Source organism: Spinacia oleracea, chromosome 6 (genome assembly GCF_020520425.1).
Source record: "Spinacia oleracea cultivar Varoflay chromosome 6, BTI_SOV_V1, whole genome shotgun sequence".
NCBI classification, from domain to species: Eukaryota; Viridiplantae; Streptophyta; class Magnoliopsida; order Caryophyllales; family Amaranthaceae; genus Spinacia; species Spinacia oleracea.
Window position 1 is genome coordinate 128,521,557 of NC_079492.1, and position 18,988 is coordinate 128,540,544.

Sequence of the window (18,988 nt, forward strand, 5' to 3'; positions counted from 1 at the left end):
TTGTTTCTTAATCACCAGACTATGACCTTTTTTTTTTTGACGGGAACTAGGCTAGGACCTTATTAGTATTCTTGTTAATACATTACATTATATGATATGCAACTTTCCATTGTGCTTTAAAAAATTCAATTTTTTTTATTGAAATTGAAAACTTGTAATTTGCAAATTATACGGATTAAACAAATTACCGGGAGTTAAATTTAATTCGAATCGGATCCGGATATCCGAAATTTTAAAAATGTGATTAAGATCAGATATGGTGCCTTGTCGAAAAGGTCGTTTTGATTGCTTAACTAATTGATTTTATTGCTTAAATAATTGGTTCTATTACTTAGCTAATTAGTTTCAGTGTTTAACTAATTTATTTCGATCTTTTGTGTAAAACTGCCTCATATAGTCATATGAAAGTTTATACGGATAAACGACAGATTCTATTTCTGGATTGGTGGGCATAATTTAGCCTACTTTCCTCTTTGGTTGTACCTACCCAGCAAATCAAAGAATACTTCACTCAAGGGCAAAACACTACAGGAGGAACAAGGAATTGATCCATTGCATAACTCTCAACTCCACCCAAATTCCCATTTTTCCCCCTTTATCCCCTGCAATTTCTTACCCGGCTACACATTCGGATCCTCCATTAACCCATCTTTCCTCCTCCCCCTTGTATGATACAATCTGAAAATTCAACAGAAACAATGATCAATAAAGCTACAGCTTTACCTATCAATTCCGGCCAGTTTCTTGTTTGAATAAAAACTTCCCTCGATTAATCGGGTAAAACCCAACCCGATAACCCGGATTCTTCATTCAAGAAAATGGGTTTGATGAATCTGAAGCAGAGCTGAGTGGATGGGGGAGTTTTTGAGGAAGATTTTTGGGTGTCAGAGAAATAATGGAAATAATAAATCAATAAAAATGTCGCCTTCTTTCAATACTTTCTTGTTGCCAGCTCCATTGCCTAAGTGGCCTCAAGGTAATGTTTTTTTTCCAACCTGTTAAATCTTTGGGTTTATGTTTGAGTTTATTGATTATGATTAAAATTGAGACAAAATCTTTGTCAAACATGCATTTATTGCCTAATATTTTGAAGTATTGTCTGTAAACAGAGAATTTTGTGATGCTGATACTGATACATGATCTAGTTTTATGTACATTGGTCATAGTCTATACGAGTATACGACCAATGACTATGTGTCTATGTGAGTCGTTTCTTGGATGAGATCGTGTAACAACTATATGCATTAACACCGTTACAAGTTAAAAAGTTAAAAAATTAAAAAGTTAAAAGTTACTATGGTTGATAAAAAGGAGTAAAGACTAAAAAGTCGCCTAGGCTCACAATAAATTAATATGACACCGTCTCAAACTAGACTTTTGCACTCGTACATGGACGGGGCTAGAATCGCTCAACCACGAGATTTGTGAAAATTATTAGGTGCACCTTATATGTTATACGAGATTTGTACCCTGCATACAATTGGCATAATAGGCTATAGTCTATTTTTCTGTTGCTGAATTTTGTCAATTGGGTATGAATTTGTGTGTCCTTAAATGAAATGTGCAACAACTAGAGGAGCTGACTATAGAAAAAGAATCACATGGAAATTCAGTTGAACAAAATGATCCTCTTTAAACAGGAGTTCAAATTCATTTCTAGAAAACTTTGCAGGTTGAGACCATTGAACTTCCATTACTAACTGTTGTTTTCTTTCTGTTTTACTGCTCTAACAATCCCATTGATGGGTGGTACCTGGTAAATTGTTGTTGCAATCTTCTATAATAAATGAGTTTATGTGAGATCGTTTCCTTAGGATTCTTTTTCTATTTTTTCGATTTTCCATTGAGGAGAGTAAGGAATTTGTTTTACGGTATCTGTATTTAGTTTCGCTGCTACAGAATGTTCGATACTGATTGCTTCTGAACTTCAGGTCTTGGCTATACATTGTGACTTTTGTACAAATCTTGTATTCCTCATCACTTACAGTTTTTAATGCTGTCTTTAAAGAGCAGAGTTTTGAGCTGAAATGTTGGCTTTATAAATTTTTCTAATGAGCCTGTAACCAATCGTTGATTTTCTTTTCTAACTTCATTTCAGTATAGTTGAATTCTACCAAGATATATACGAAGTACACAACTATGTTTCTTTGGTTGTCATCACTATTGATTTGGTCAAAAATTGCTTGCCGTCCATTTATGATTATTGAGTACTCGTATTTGACTGCGTCTAAGGTTCACAAGGATAGCTATTGTTAATTTTGATTACCAGCACATACTTTTAGACCAATATTGTATTTAGAAGTTGTTTATTTTACACTAATGATTGAAATAATATTATTAAGTATTAGAAATTAGAGCGACTTTTAATGCTGAATTCAGCAAAGCAGGGATTACAGGACTTGGCATGCATCACGTACGTAGTTCCATGCCGGCCTATGGTAGTCCTAGGACAAAACTAAATTAGCTTATCAAGGGACATCCTTAGAACCAATTCTGCAATTCATAATGGTTTTAACAGTTTAGACATAAAGTTGAAGCAAATGCAGTTCCTTGATTTTGATTAGCTAACTTGACTTACATGCTGAAGAGCATTGTTCTTTGATTTGGCAGTGAAATGTTACTTTGAGTTGTACTGCAGAATCCATTTATCGTTTTTGTTATTTGTTACTAGGGCGGGGATTTGCCACTGGGACAATAAACCTCGGAGAGCTACAAGTTGCTGAAATAAAGAGGTTTGAGTTTATTTGGGGGTCTCATCTGTCACGTGACAAAAGAAACAGTATTTCATTCTATAAGCCTTTAGGCATACCTGAAGGATATTTCAGCCTTGGTCATTACTGCCATCCAAACGACAAGCCTTTAAACGGCTATGTTCTCGTGGCTAAGGATTTGGTGTCACATGATAATGGCTCACCAGCCCTGGTGATGCCTGTTGACTATAAGTTAGTCTGGAGTTCGGATGATGGCATGGGGACGTCTGATCAATCTGGTCACTTTTGGGTGCCCAAACCCCCTTCAGGCTATAAAGCCTTAGGCTTTGTTGTGAAAACCCAGCCTGGTAAACCTAATCTGTCTGAAGTAAGATGTGTCAGAGAGGATCTTGTCGATGATTGTGAGACTTGTGGTGAATTGCTTAACATACTTTCTAAGTTCCGGAATATTCCTTTCAAAGTCTTCAAGACTAGGCCTCGTGATAGAGGTATGCTGGGAAGAGGTGTCTCTGTAGGAACTTTCTACTGTACTAGCCTGTGGACTGAAGGAGAAGAAATCCCCAATGTTTGTTTGAAAAACAAAGACCCGAATTGGCTTGCAATGCCAAATCTCAATCAGATTCACGCACTGATTCATCACTATGGTCCTACTGTTTTCTTCCACCCAAATGAGGTCTACTTTCCCTCTTCTGTTTCATGGTTCTTCGAAAATGGAGTTCTTTTATATAAAGCAGGGCAGTCTACTGGTGAACCTGTTGATGCAGAAGGCTCTAATTTGCCTAGTGGTGGGACAAATGACGGGGAGTATTGGTTAGATCTTCCTACTGATGACCGAAAGGAAATTCTCAAGCGTGGAAACCTTGAAAGTGCTCAACTTTATGTTCATGTAAAACCAGCTTTAGGTGGTACTTTCACTGATATGGCGATGTGGGTATTTTCACCTTTCAATGGACCAGCCACTCTAAAGATTGGACCGCGTAGTATTGCTCTGAGCAGGACAGGAGAACATATTGGTGATTGGGAACATTTTACTCTTCGTATAAGCAACTTCACCGGTGAACTTGAAAGCATATACTTCTCGCAGCATAGCGGTGGTGTGTGGAAGAATGCTTGTGATTTAGAGTTCATGGAGGGGAACCGACCTGTTGTCTATGCTTCTAAACACGGACATGCATGTTACCCATTTCCGGGAACCTATCTTCAAGGGTCCTCAAATCTTGGAATTGGGATAAGAAATGATTGTGCTAGAAGCAACTTCTGTTTGGATTCTAGCACCCATTATCAGATTATTGCTGCTGAATATCTAGGAGAAGATGTTACTGAGCCTTACTGGCTGCAATATATGAGAGAATGGGGACCAAAGATTGTTTACGATTCCAGGAAAGAGTTGGATAAGGTGATTAAACGGTTTCCATTGCTGTTACGGCGTTCAGTTGCAAACTTGGTTGGCAAGTTTCCGGGGGAACTTTCTGGGCAGTCTGGACCTACTGGTCCAAAAGAGAAGAACAATTGGTTAGGGGACGAAAGGTGGTAGTAAAACATGTATAGGGTAGTATTTGTTGTAACCGTGTCCCATCTCTATTCTTGTCAAAACTCATTCTAATTAAGTTGTACCTGATTTTAACAAGATTTATCTTTCAAGGCTTCAATTTGACCTTCCCGAAGGAGGAAAGGATCGAAGAAAGTGTGGTGAATATGTAAATAGGAGTGTTTCATAAAAATTATGTATACATAAATTTATATATTGTGATTTATAGACTCTGGTTTGAGCCATTTGCGTTTCTGCGTGTTAGATTTTGTCTTCATTTTTTTTCAAAATTTTCATGTGTCATGACGTACTGGGACACTCAATGGTTCTGCCACTGTTTACAGTATTTTGTTTATGTTTCAAATGCACAGATACTAAAGCAACTAAGATTTGCAGTTTAGTTCTTTTTAGTTTTATTTATTTATTTGCTTATTGCCTTGTTTATAGTTTTTGTTTGATAACCTCTAATTCTATTTAGTGTTATGTTGTAAACCTAGATGAGAATTTTCAACTTACATTACGCCTTGTCCATGAGCCTATTCTCCCACTTTACAAGTGCCACAATGGCTTGTTTCGTACTACCTCCGTTTTACAATACATGCAACATTTCTCATAACAAAAAAGTTTGATTTTCTTTTACTTGAATTGATAGATAAGTGATCCAATAATGCTAAAGTGAGGAGTAAAATAGTTTGAACGACTTTTTAGTCCTTTTATATCATGAAAATTTTGTATCTTTTTAGGATCATGTGTTCCTAGTGAATAACAATGACACCTTGATAATGTAATAATGAAAGTTTGTTAGAGGAAAGATTATTCCACCTATATACCGTAGGTTATAATCCCCTTTATCAAAGTAACATGAACAACTTCACCGAATTCTATCTCTACATTCTCTATGTTATACTGCTATTTGCATTTCGGTGTTCATGGTCTTGAATTCTTGGTAACTTTCACTTATGTGCAGAGTAATTCGAATGATTTAACCGCCGATTAATTCAGGAGAGTCGTGTTAGGTCATTATGTGTCCATATAACACAACCGCATTTATATTTTTTTTACTGTTAACATGAAGATGACTTACATACGTTCAAATGGTTAGACAACTACGTTGAGAGAATATAAAACTAATTTTGGGACTTCAACCATCAGCTTAAGCTTATGGTATCAGAGCCAGGCCCACAGCTGGGACCTTACTGTACTGTATTCTGGGCCAACTGAACGGGATCCATGTGAGGGGGAGTGATAAAGACACTCTGACCCATAAACATCACATGTGACACATATTGAAAAGGAACCTCACACGTGAGAGGAAGTGTTAAGATCTGACCCATGAAACATCACGTGTGAGAATCCCACATTGATAAAAGAGAAGAGAGTTAATAAGGTCAAGGTTTAAGGTGGAACCTCCTACCGTCTTGTTAAGTGGACTCTCTCCCTTGGTGATGAGTGCGGCCCAGACCCGTATTTAACAGGCGTTAATCTTGGTTACAAAGAAAGTAATTGACCTTTTTAACCCTCAAAATCGAGCAACTACTCTAATTAGGGGAGTGAATGTTGAAGCGGCTCACCCCATAGTCCATAGTTCCGTACTTGTGTAGTTGTGTAGGCAAGGCGTGGCCTGGGGCGGGGCCGCGTGGCCTGGGGCGGGGCCGCGTGGCTGCTTCGCTAGTCGGTACCAAAAACCCCTCATTTGTTTTGTTTAGGGTTTAACGCCTGCAAAAATTAAATTTGAAAGAAACAAAGGAAATCAAATCAGCCATGTTTAGAAAAAAATTACCCTCTCTTTTTCGGATCGCATCATCATCTCCAGCTTCCGGGTATAATTTCTTGTCAATTTTTTCCCGCATTTTCATCCTTTTATAATGCTTATATTACTTGATTTTCTAAAACCTCTTTGTTCCTTCATTTCTGGACTTTAGAATTTCAGGTAGTATGATTGATTGATTGAGTTGATTTTTAGATGTAAATAACTTAAATTTATCATCAATAATGAATACCCATTGGCTAATTGTTGCTATTTCGTTGACATTTGGGTGCTTTCTTCCTGCCCATTTTGATTTGTACTGTGATTGACTTTATTGGGATTCTTAAGTTTTTGAAATATTTGTTTCTGTTGTTAGATGTATGTGTTAATCCTTTTTTATTGGTTTGTTATAGTGCTTCAAAGCCAGTTAATGAAGAAAAGAGCAGATCATTAGGCCGAAAAGCTGTGTCAACTGCTCTGCTATGTCTTACTGGTGGTGTTGCGTTGAGTGCCGTTGATGACCTTGCTATCTACCAGGGCTGTAGCAGGTATTATTCAGCTCGTTATTCATAGTCGAGATCACTATTTTTGATTTGAAGTGAAAATGGCTTGTACAGGATAATGCACTTTAGAACTATGTGATTCTTTTACATGATTCATTGATCCGAACATAAACATTTCAAGACTATTAGCTGTTAGCTTTCGTAATGCAGAAATGTCATAGAATCAACTCCTACTAACTAACCTGATATGTGAGTCAGTGACTCTGTCTTTTATCGACCATATAAACTACATTTTTCTATTGTGTTGGCCTCCATTTGTGTGTGTTTAGTTTGTGTAATATCGTAATTAGACTGGACCCTATATTTGAATTGGTAGCACTTTTTGATTCTGTTTATCGTATTTTGTAGAATTGATAGATTAGTGTACCACACTACCACCTTATTTGTGTACCAGTCTGGAACCCTTATTATGTTCTTGCTTTGTTGCTGATTATAGTGAGTACGTTTCCATGTAGTGTTTTGTGCCATATGCTTGCTTTGTTTCATTGTTGTCAATGCTTAATTGATACAAAGTAATTTTTAAGATAGGCTCAACAAATTTCAAAATACTACTACGTATTACTCCGTATTTTTTTGGTATTGAGAAAAAAAAAGTAGAAAAAACAAGAGTGGTGCCGAAGTTAAGTGACTAATCACAAGATGAAGTTGCTGACATATGAAGTAGAGGGAAAATTGTAATCATGCTCTTCAACTGCAAGGCTCAATGATAGACAAAATGCAAAAACAATGCATGAGGAGCCAGAAGTGTTATTGAATCAATGGAGTTAACATTTTCCACTAAATGGTTTGTAAATGCTACAGATTTGTATTTGTGGCAATACTTGTTATGTAAATGAAGGGAGTTATGCAGTGTATTCGGGTGTGCACATACGCATATCTTTACGTCCAGTCGTCCATCAACTAATTGGGTGACAGACTACGGTAACAAAGTAATAGGTACTCGAGGTTAACCTCAGATAGTTGAGAATACTATTAATAAAAGGTACCAATAAGTAGTTAGTCTGAAATACAAACTGTATGACCTATTGTTGCCATTGTGGTGGTCACCGCTATACTTCAAAAATATTGATAGTGGAGTCTGGAGTGTTTGTCCTCAGAGGACTGTGGCTTTTCCCTAATTCTTGGAAAGGTTCTTTCTAAGTAGGAAGCTGCTAAGTTATTTATTTAGTTGCACGTACTGTATATTTCATTGGAACTAGATATCAATGCGCTAAATCCCAAGCCAAAACTACATCTTGATTCTTGACCTCTTAGAATTTCACTGTGGTTTCAGTTCCTTTGTGTTGTGATCCCTTTAAATTCCGCAACCATAGTTAAGTGACAAAAATATCTGAACTGTATACACCATACAATTTTGTGAAGTTTCCCATCATCTTACGGCTTCCTTTAGCTCCTTACCCCTAGAAAAAACTCACTTTCCATGTTAACTAAACTGTGTTTCATTGCCTAATTGATGATATCAGAGTAAAGAGGATTACTGGACTATTTGTGTTAGTAATAGAAGAGGTGATCTACTATTTAATGAAAGGATAAACCAGATATCTCAATTTGATGGGTTGAGTCTTGTATGAAGGAAGAGAAGATAGTCCGCAGGTTGGATACAGGAGGGACTGTATGACATTTGTTGATTTAAACTGAGATTAGAATTAAGTTATAAACATTGCTTCTCCTTTATTTGCTCAATTAGTGATGATATGTAATTATGTAATTAAAAAAAGTGTATCTTCTTGACTAATCTATGAGCATAGAGAACCATGCGTCTTCATTTGATGGAGAATAAAATGGCTATTTCATGTAGTTTACCCTTGGAGAAGTGTTTTGTAGAAGAATATTTGGGAGGAGACTCTTGTGATTTATGAGAAAGCTGTAAACAAAAGTGCCACTATTTAGGAAAGTGTCTTGTACATTGGTTTCGTCAAATTATAAAAAGGGTGGCCATCTCTATGATGTCAAGCGTAGGCCTAGTGCTCCGTGTTTATGAGGATATCTTTTCTGGTCCAAACACTGTTTGGCAACTTATGACCTTAGAATAAGTACATTGCTCTTTGGTGTCGGAGATTTTAAATCTTGGATATTGAAGCAATATGTGAGGCAATCAGAGGAGAAATTTATTGATGTTTTTCCAAGGAAAACAAGAGGATTTTAGGCTTAGCATTGCCACTTTTCTAGAGACTATCTTCTGTAGGAAATTTGTGTCCACTGCTCAGAATCTCTCTCCGTCATAAAACAGAAGTCGAGTGGCGGCCTGAGTGAATATCATGTGACAGATTATAGATTGATTCACAAAAAGGTGCAAGCAACGCGAATCAACCGACTGAATAAAAATTTGTTTAGGATTGCTAGCCAGCAGGAGATGTAGAGGGTTGGCGTCAATTTAGTTCCTCGTACTATGTAAATTTGAAATCAACAAAGCTTGATTCTTGTCGAGTTTGAAGAATTGTTACTTGTAGACATAAAAATAATTCTGAAAACGGGTATAAAGATTTATTTCCTTTACATAATGTTTTTCCTGTGTTCCTTTTTTTGGAGGGGATAGGGGAATGGTGACAAGTCTGACAACTGACAATATGAGCTGCTTCTGGGGTTTTGTGAAGTATTTAACAAATGTAATTTAATAATTTGCTCACCTGAAACAATAATCTGATGTTAGTGTCCATTTAAGATTTAAGGATTTAGGCTTTGTTCTCTTCATCCGGTATGGTCTGATTTTACTAGTTTCATTTTTTTTTTTTTTTTTGAGAAAACAGGCAGAAGCCTTGAGTATTATTATTAGCTAAGCAAAAATCAGCGGCAATTACATCTTCGATAATCAACGGATATCCCCCCACCCACACTCTAGTAGAGTAGTCTAAGGGGCTAAGATGAGCTATAGCATGAGCCACTTCATTAGCTTCCCTATGAACATGTTCAAAGACAACACTATCAAAAGCGTTAATAATAGACAAAACCTCCCTAATAATCACACTCAAATAAGAACCGTCTAACTCTCTCTCCTTGAGCTTTTTAATCACTTGCAAGCTATCACTCTCCACTACCACTTTCGTAGCATTACATTGCAGGCCCACTTGCAAACCAAGGACAATAGCTTTTGCCTCAATAATATTAACATCCAGCACCTGATTAATTTACCTACATGCTATCCTACAAGCTTCACCGTTACTGCCCCGCACATCAACTCCCAAGCCAACTCCTTTCTCGCCAAAGCTAGCCCCATCAGCATTCACCTTCACAAAACCCTCACTAGGTGGCTGCCATGCTACTCTAACCCGTCGCCCACTCCTAGCAGTACGCCCAACACCATCACTCTCCCTTGCTTGTCTAAAGGCAGCAAGGTATGACTCAGCAACATCAATAATTTCAGCAGGGTGGCGCATCCGACTTCCATGAAGGTGGCATTGTGCTCATTCCATGTTGACCACGCAATTACCGCAATTTCTTCAACCTCAGGTAATTTGCAATTTTTTAAAACCCAGTCTACCCAGACCCGCATTCCGTCAAACACTTCCAACAACTTCGACTGAGCCCAAATGTAGGCAACATATTGACGCTCCCATAATGCGTGTAGCTCGGTTTCTTCAGCTATCTCACATCGGAAACACAAAGGGGAAATACTCTCAATTCTTTTATGTAGGCCTTTACTCATTGGCAGGGCATTATTTGCCAATCTCCACAAGAAGACCTTCACTTTTGGTCTGGTCTGATTTTACTAGTTTCTGGTCTGATTCAGGTCCGGTCTGAATGTTTCTTGTGAGTGTTCTTTCTTGGTCTGATCTGGTCTGTTGTCAATGTTTTTTGTGAGTTGTTTTGGTTTTTGTTGTCTGGTGTGGTGTGGTATGATCTGGTCTGATTTTTCTGGTTTGATCTAATATGCAATAAGGTGAAGAGGACAATGTGGATTTACCTTTATATTCTTTATTTGATATTTTTTCATCCCTATAGCTTCGCCTTCACTAATAGAAGGGGGGGGGGGTGTTTTAGACGATATGCTTGCAGATAGCTCTCGTGGTGGATTTTTATGATGTATTTTCTGGCTGCTGCCTTGACTATTTGAGTAGTTCTTACTCCAAGTTTTGGTGGGGGAACCACCTTCTTACTTTGTTATTGACCCAAGTACCAAAGAAGTTGGAGTATTTTAAGAAAATATTTTTATCTATTTGGAACATCTTAATAAAGTACTACATATGTGTAATACGACTACATCTTAGAGGAAGGGGCACATTCACCATTTATAGAAAGTACGGTAGATTTTATGAAGAAAGACAAATGTTAGTCCCTTGTGTGAAACCTACGTGTATGCGCAAGCAAGCGACATATCTTATGATGCCTGAATTTGAGTCTTGTGATAGGCTGGCAAGTCTTGATTTGTATTATTGGGCTGGTGGCTTGACCATTTTAACTATCGTACAATCAGGTGATAGTAAGATTAGTAACTCAATCTGCAAATAGTGTGGTTCATTTTTCAAATGTCATATTAGGTTTTAAAAGGTTATGTAGGTTTTAAATTTCATGATCTAGTTACAGTGATACAAGTAAATCTATCTTAACCTCATTTTTCAAACTGTTTGGTGTTCTTTGTCTTTTGTTTCAGCAAGGCAATGGAGAAAGCCAGCAGGAATCAGGAAGTCATTAAGGCAATTGGTGTACCAGTAGTTAAAGGCCCTTGGTATAGCGCTTCACTTGCTGTAACTCACAAGAGGAATTCTGTGTCCTGCACATTTCCTGTTTCTGGACCTCAAGGCAATGGTGTTCTGCGCTTGAAGGCTGTTCGCGATGGAGGTGAACATATCATCTACCTTTTCTATTAATCTGATTTTTTACCCTTTTCTAGTTCTTGGTTGAGGAGGTTTGTCATTTTTCTAAGAGGCTAAGATGGGGAAGAAAGAATTGGATATCTATTGTCCACTCTGAAGTTATGTAGTAAAATTGATGCAATAGTCATGTAACCTTTTGGAGCAATCTGCTGTAATAAGCTTTGCCCAAACCCGAATATTACCCTCTGGAAACACTATTTACATATACCATTTTGCGATGTCCTGAAAAAGTTGTCACGTTCCCTAAATTAAGTATGGATCAAACTTGAACTTCCTGTGATACCTTCTATGTGGAATGAGGAAAAGAATGGAAGAGACGGGACACATGGTATTTTAGTAAAATTATGTTAATTCGTTAGATATTTATTGGTTGGAATGATGTGACAACTAGATCCGGACGGTGGGAGTATTTGTCTGTATCAATGTGGGCTGCCTATATTTGCTGACATTTTCCTTGTGCTGCTTTTGGCAGATGACTCCTGGTCATCATTCTTTCGTCCACGCAACTTCGACATCTTAATATTGGACGCAGTACTCTACATTCCAGGAAATGAAGAATCAAAGCAAACCATTAAGATTAACATCTCAGATGACGTCCCCTCTCCTGCATGTCAACCTTGCACTAGATGTCCAGACACAGGAACTCCAGGTAAACAACAATGACGGGACACTTGGGAAGAACTTCCTCCTTAGCTATAGCGGAAACCAATAAAAATAATTCATATATTCTTTTATACATATATGAGATATTGTTACATTTTTCCTGGAATACACAAGAATACATGTATAATTTCCTTGGTATGTTCACTTATAAAAGCTTTTTTTCACTAGAAACAGTGATACAAGTAAATTTTTGTTTACAATCGGATCCAACTGTGAGATCTTTCTCTACCTTAATGTTGTCCTTTTAACTCGAATCTGTGTAGCTTGGCATTGAATTGAACCAAGATTAATTACAATTGCGCAATATATTGAGAATTGATACATTTGTAATGGATAATTATAGTGATACTTGTATGAAAAGCTTATTTTTACAGTGTAGTTAAATAATACAGGCTGCATTTCCCCTCAGGTCCGAGCTTGTTAAGCTTTTTTCTTTTTTTTTTCTTTTTTTTTCTCTTTTTTTTTTTAACATAGGTTTAATTTGCATAATTAAAATAAGACTTTACACATTACAAGTGTAATGTTATTCACAACAATATATGGTGGAGTAGATTAAAATAAAAATATGGGAATAGAAAAGGAATGAGGGGCCGTTTGGTTCACACGGGGTAAAGGGAATGGAATCAAGAAAGGGTATGGAATGGAATGGAAAGCAAATCCCATAGATTTTAAGAGTTGTTTGTTTAAACAAATCCAAAGAAAACCTAAAAAACCCACCACCAATCCACCATCGGGTCTACCACCCCCAACCGACGACCGACTCCCTGTCTCTGCGACTCTCTGTCTCTGCGACTCCTTGTCTCTCCCCTACTCGCCGGCAACCCGATTTCGCCAGCAACGTACCACCAGCAACTCGATTTCCACCGCCAACAACGTACCGCCAGCAACCCGATTTCGTCAGAAACGTACCGCCAGCAACTCGATTTCCACCGCCAAAACCTCCGATCTCGCCCGCAACAGACAACAACCTTCGAATCTCGCCAGCAACTCGCCTGAATCTGAGCTGCAAACTCGCCAGCAACTCGCCTGAATCTGTGTTGCGAACTCGCCAGAAACTCGCCGAACACCGTCGACCTCAAGGGTGGGTCGACGGTTAGAGTGGCTCAGATGGTGGGGGTGGTGTTATGCGTTGGTCTATGGTGGATGTGGTGGTGTGATGATGGTGTATGGTGGATCAGGGAAAGGAAATGCCAATACCTAGGGGGGTGGGGAATCAATATAGAGGGATTTGAGGGAATCAAGAGGGTAAAGGGAATGATTGAAAGAGCATTACAAACAACAACAAAGGGAATTAATCCTTCTGATTCCCATTCCCTTTCCTGAATACCCCCAACCAAACGGCCCCTGATACTTTACTTTACTTTACTTTACTATAGGGTGTGATCCTCTTTCTTTGCCCTTCTGCTTTCAATCCTATGCCCTATTGTCTCACTAGTGCTACTTTGACACTTACATAAACATTCTTTCTAGCCATAATTATTGATATATCATACTTTCGTATATGGAATTTTTCATTTTCCAAGGGTCAGAAAGAATTTATTTTTATTCCTTTTTCCTTCTTTTTTTTCCTTTAGTACCTTTAATAATCTCATATACAAAATACGGAGTAGGTATTATTGCAAATTACGAAGTATTATTCTAAACACGTACTAGTGAAACACGCATACTAATTTATTTATTTATTTTCTTTTGATGGGAAAATACAGATATTTCTCTACATAATATTTATTTTTTGAAAATAGGAATGGAAAAATGCATTATGAGGCTCTACTCGTGAGGAATTGTAGGCAATATTTTTTTATTACAATTAATATAGAAATATACTTGTAAAAGGTCTTGCATGCACAAGGTGTACAATAAATTTATTGTACATCAACATAACTTTTACCCAGTTTTCTCTAACTTTTACCCACTTTTCTCTAACTTTTATATTATTAAAAAAAAAAAGTTAATAGATAAACATCTTAAAGTGTTAAATGATTAATTTTATATATTATTAGTGATTTTGAACAAATATTTTTTATTAAAATGAAAATTTTTATCACTACAAAATAAATAGCTTTTACATATATAAAGGTAACTTTAAGCATTTTACGCGCAATTTAGAAGGTGGACCATGTTGCACATAGAGCATGGTGCACCTTAAGAACATTAGTATATAATTAAAAGAACATTTGGTTACGTAAAAAGAACATGGACATATATTTTTTTATTATTTTTAATAAATTGTGATTTTTTATAACCAAAAAGTAAAACATTATATTGCATGTTCTTTTGTCGTAGTGTCATGTTCTTTTGTTTATGCACATGTGTTCTTTTGGTGCAGATGGTGCACCATGCTCTATGTGCACCATGGTCCATAGTCCACGGATTACTTGTATGCATGAAAAAGCTTGTTCGACCTATCTTCACGAACGTGCATATTTCCTTTTTGATTTGGCACTGAGGTCAAGCGAGCCTTATAATTTTGATGAGTCCCTTCTATTAATCATTTTGTAGAAAAAATAATATAATAACAAAAAATGGTTATGGCCAAATTTCCATTCATACATTTGATGAAAAGCTTTGATTTCTTTAGCTTGATGGATATAAAAAAGATAGTAAAGTAGTTCGTAAATAATAAGATTTTTTTCGAACTTGAACGAGCTTTAAGTACTATTATAATCGGGCATAAATGAGATAAAAATAAATTAAAACGAGTTGTTTATACCACACCAAATTACGGGTGTAAGTATGGTTATTGGCTTGTTTTTTGGGTAAAATTTTGGAGGAAGTGGAGCAAAAGTGTAAATGTATGGCTAGGTTTGTCGACATTTTTACCTTCAAAAGAGTCTTGTGTGTTGTTGTTGCCGGTTGTACGGTTAACAAAATGGTGAACAACCCACCAACAAAGATGTTGTTCATAAATGGCTTGTTTAACTATTTTTGGATGACTTTTTTTACGGAGTATCTTTCAAGGAAATTTTGAAAAATAGGGAGTAATAAGGATCGACAATGACTTAATGAATGATGGCTAGTTTTCAGGCCCTATTTAGTTTACCTTATTATTTATTTTAGATCAGATCAGGTCAGATCAGATCAGATTAATGTTATAATTATTATAATAATTATTATTATTGGTGGTGATAGTGGTGTCTGTATAATGTCTAGATTAGAACCAATCTATCCAGATCATGTACAAATCAAAATCGATATATTCAAGTCAAAATCGATGTGTCCAAATTAGAACCGAACTATACATATCATGTCAATATCATACCCTATTTGTCTAGTTCATGTCCAAATCAAAATAAATTTGTGTAAATCATGTCCAAATTAGAACCGATCTTTCTGAATCATGACCAATCTGTCCAAATCAGAACTAAACTATCCAGATCATGTCCAGATCAAGATTGAACTGTCAAAATCATGTCCAGATCAGAATCGAACTATCTGGATCATGTCAAGATCATGATCAATTTATCTATATCATAACAGATATGTCCAGATCATGTCTAGATCATAACAGATCTATCCAATCATGTCCATATCAGAACGATTTTTTCCATATCTATACAAATCGAAACTGATATGTCAAACCATGTCCATATTATAAACGATATGTTCATATCATGTCCAAATCAGAACCAATATGTATACTCTCTGTGTCCCTTAATAATCATATCATGTCCAAATCAGAACCAATATGTCCCTTAATACTCGTCATGTTTCTATAAATGGCATACTTTTAATAATATTATATCATTTCTCTCACTTAATCAATGATCCACTTATATTCCTACTTTCTAAAATCATTAAAAATTTAAACCCCCAACGCACCCCTTAAAAACGTTTTACACATTTTTCCACTACCTATATTATAAAATAAAAAAATAAAAACAAAAAAAAACAGCCCACTATCAACTACTCTCTCATTCCCTAAATGTTTTTCCCATTTGCCATTTTACATGGTTATTAAGGAGAATAGAACATTATAAGATTAAGTATAAGGGCACGCTTGGATTGGGGGTAATGGATTATGGGGGTAATAAAAGTCAAACCACCATAATAAAAGGACAATGAAGGTGAATTGAGGTGGTTGCAAGGAGGGTGGTGTGGTGGTATTGTTATGAGAAGTTGTGGTAGTGGTGGTGATGTGAGGAGAATGGAGGAAGGGGGGAAGTAATTACCCCAAAATGAGGGTAATAATCACCCTAGTGGGATGGTGGGTAACTATTTCCCCCATGATGAGGGTATTTGTCACCCCTTCCCTTTTATTTTCTTCTTGCCAACACTACCTTGTTCCCTTTGCCACCACTTCATCCCCTCATCATCACCTTCAATTACCTTAGTTTGACTTTTATTACCCCTTTAATACATTACCCTCAATCCAAGCATGCCCTAAGTGTTGTACTTTTATAGGGAATTTTTGCCTTTTGATTCCATTTTCACAAGAAAACAACATAATGGTAAGGGTTGTGTGCCAATAGAATTTAAGCATTATAAGAGCCAACTCATTAATCCATCCAAACTTAAATCAACCATTAACATTACAAGGTCTTTTATTTACAAACCAATAGAATTACAACGTTTAAATTACAAAAAATAGATTAAAAGGAAAGAAAAGAAGTGGGAAGATAATTTTGGGACACCTTAAAAGGAAATGGGAAGTACATTAGGGACGGAGGGATTACCACCTAATAAATTAATAAGTCAATTATTTCTTCTAAAACTATATATATGCCGGTCAAAATGAGACAAGTATTAAGGAACGGATGGGAGTAGATCATAACCGATATGCATGTCCATACCATAACCAACCTGTCAAGGTTATGTACATCCAGATTAGAACCAATATGTTCAAATCATAACAGACATGTCTAGTAGTTAAATCATTAGCAAAGTCAAATCAATAATGTTGAATTTATGCTCTTTTTAGTTCACCTTATTTCATGAACTTATTACTTATTTCAGATCATATTAGATCAGAAAAATAAGTTCATATCAGATCAGATCATAAAAATAAGTCCCGCTCAAATTAGATCGGATTATTATTATTATTATTATTATTATTATTATTATTATTATTATTATTATTATTATTATTATTATTATTATTATTATTATTATTATTATTATTATTATTATTATTATTATTATTATTATGTCCAGATTAGAACCGGTTTGCGGAGATTATGTACAAATCGGATTCTATATGTCTTAGTCAGAACCGAATATGTACAGATCATGTCTAGATCCGACCCCGTATGATCAGATCATTCCAAATCTGTACAAATCATGCATAGATCACAATCGATCTATTCAGATCAGAATCGATTCATACAGATCATGTCTATATCTGTGTAAGTCATGTCAAGGTCAAAACCGATATATACATACCATGTCCAGATTAGAACCGATCTGTGCAGATCATGTCCATATTAGAACTGGTATGTCCAGTTCATAACTGATAAGTTCATATCATGTCCAGTCTGAACTGATATGTCCATATCAGAACCGGTATGATCAGATCATGTCCAGATCATAACTGATATGTACAGATCATGTCAAAATCAGAAATGATATATTTAGATCATTTATATATCTAGATCAAAACTTATTTATATATACAGTTTATGTCATGATCAGAACGGGTGTGTGCATATCATGTACAGATTAGAACCGATGTGTCTAGATCATAACCGATCTATACAGATCATCTCTATATCTGAACCGATATGTCTAGATCAGAACCGGTATGATTGGATTATGTCCAATCATAACTGATATGTATAGATCATGTCCAAATCAGAATCGATCTGTACATATCATGTCCAGATCAGAATCGGTATATGCAGATCATGTCGAGATCAGAACCATCATGTCCATATCAGAATTACTATGTCCAGATCAGGATTGGTATGTGCAGATCAGAGCCAATCTGTACAACTCATGTCCAAATCAGAACCGGTCTGTATAGTACATATCATGTTCGGATCAGAACCAGCCTATATATACAAATCATGTCCATATGTGAACCAATCTTTCCATATGAGAACCCATACGCCCAGATCAGAATCAGTATGTCCAAATAATGTCCAGGACAGAACCATTATATCCGTATCATAATCGATATATCCAGATCATATTCAAGTCTTATTTTTTTTAGGGAATATCCAAGTCTATATAATGACTAAAGTCAAATAAACAATGTGTAATTTATACTAACAATATTATAAATTTGAATAAATTTTATTTTACATGTAAATCATTTAATAGTAATAATTGTAGTTCTTATTTAAATCTTAATTATGAACAATGAGATTAGATCAGATGAGAATACATAAGTTCATATCAAATCAGATCAGAAAATATAAGTTCAGACCAGATCAGATCAGACCATATTAGATAAGGAGAAATAATGTGAACTAAATGGGGACTTACAATAACAATATAAAACTTATTTTACGAGTAATATTGATTATGACTACTCCGTATAATCATTTAATTAACCTATTAAATTGATAATAATTGGAGGTTTTCATTTAAATCTTAATTCGTAAAAATATATCAGTTCAGATCAGAAAACATAAGTTCAGATCAAATCAGATCATAAAAAATAAGTTCAAATCAGATAAGATGAGATCATATCATATCAATAGAAGAAATAAGGTGAACCAAACGAGACCTTAATAGTAGACTTCTATTGCTTAACCCGTTACAAAATTATTTCGTATAAATTACTTCCTCCATTTTTTAAAAAACTTGCAACACACTTTAAGAAAAATGGAGGAAACTAAACGGAAGAAAGCATTGGGAAAATAAGCATACACACCACCAAACATTTGTTTTGCATTGAAGTTTTTGAGTCACGGCAAAATCAAGCTTATGATAATTAATTGCATTATATTTGTGTGAGGTCGAAAATGTTGGCCACTAGATTTTGTCTATTTAATCATCATTAACCTTAATAAACGGGTGAGATC

At 35.9% G+C, this 18,988-nt stretch overlaps 2 protein-coding genes across 2 annotated transcripts; both read left to right on the forward strand.

Moving 5' to 3' along the window:
* The first annotated feature begins 424 nt into the window (after positions 1-424).
* LOC110788146 (hypothetical protein At1g04090) lies at positions 425-4,494 on the forward strand. The gene is made up of 2 exons (XM_021992789.2): positions 425-976; positions 2,672-4,494. The coding sequence occupies exons 1-2, from the start codon at positions 853-855 to the stop codon at positions 4,243-4,245; spliced, it is 1,698 nt and encodes a 565-aa protein (XP_021848481.2). The 5' UTR covers positions 425-852; the 3' UTR covers positions 4,246-4,494.
* A 1,310-nt stretch (positions 4,495-5,804) lies between these two features.
* On the forward strand, positions 5,805-12,383 carry LOC110787889 (uncharacterized). The gene is made up of 4 exons (XM_021992529.2): positions 5,805-6,059; positions 6,400-6,534; positions 11,138-11,325; positions 11,833-12,383. Exons 1-4 carry the CDS (start codon positions 6,001-6,003, stop codon positions 12,021-12,023), a joined length of 573 nt encoding a protein of 190 aa, XP_021848221.1. The 5' UTR covers positions 5,805-6,000; the 3' UTR covers positions 12,024-12,383.
* The last annotated feature ends 6,605 nt before the right edge of the window (positions 12,384-18,988 follow it).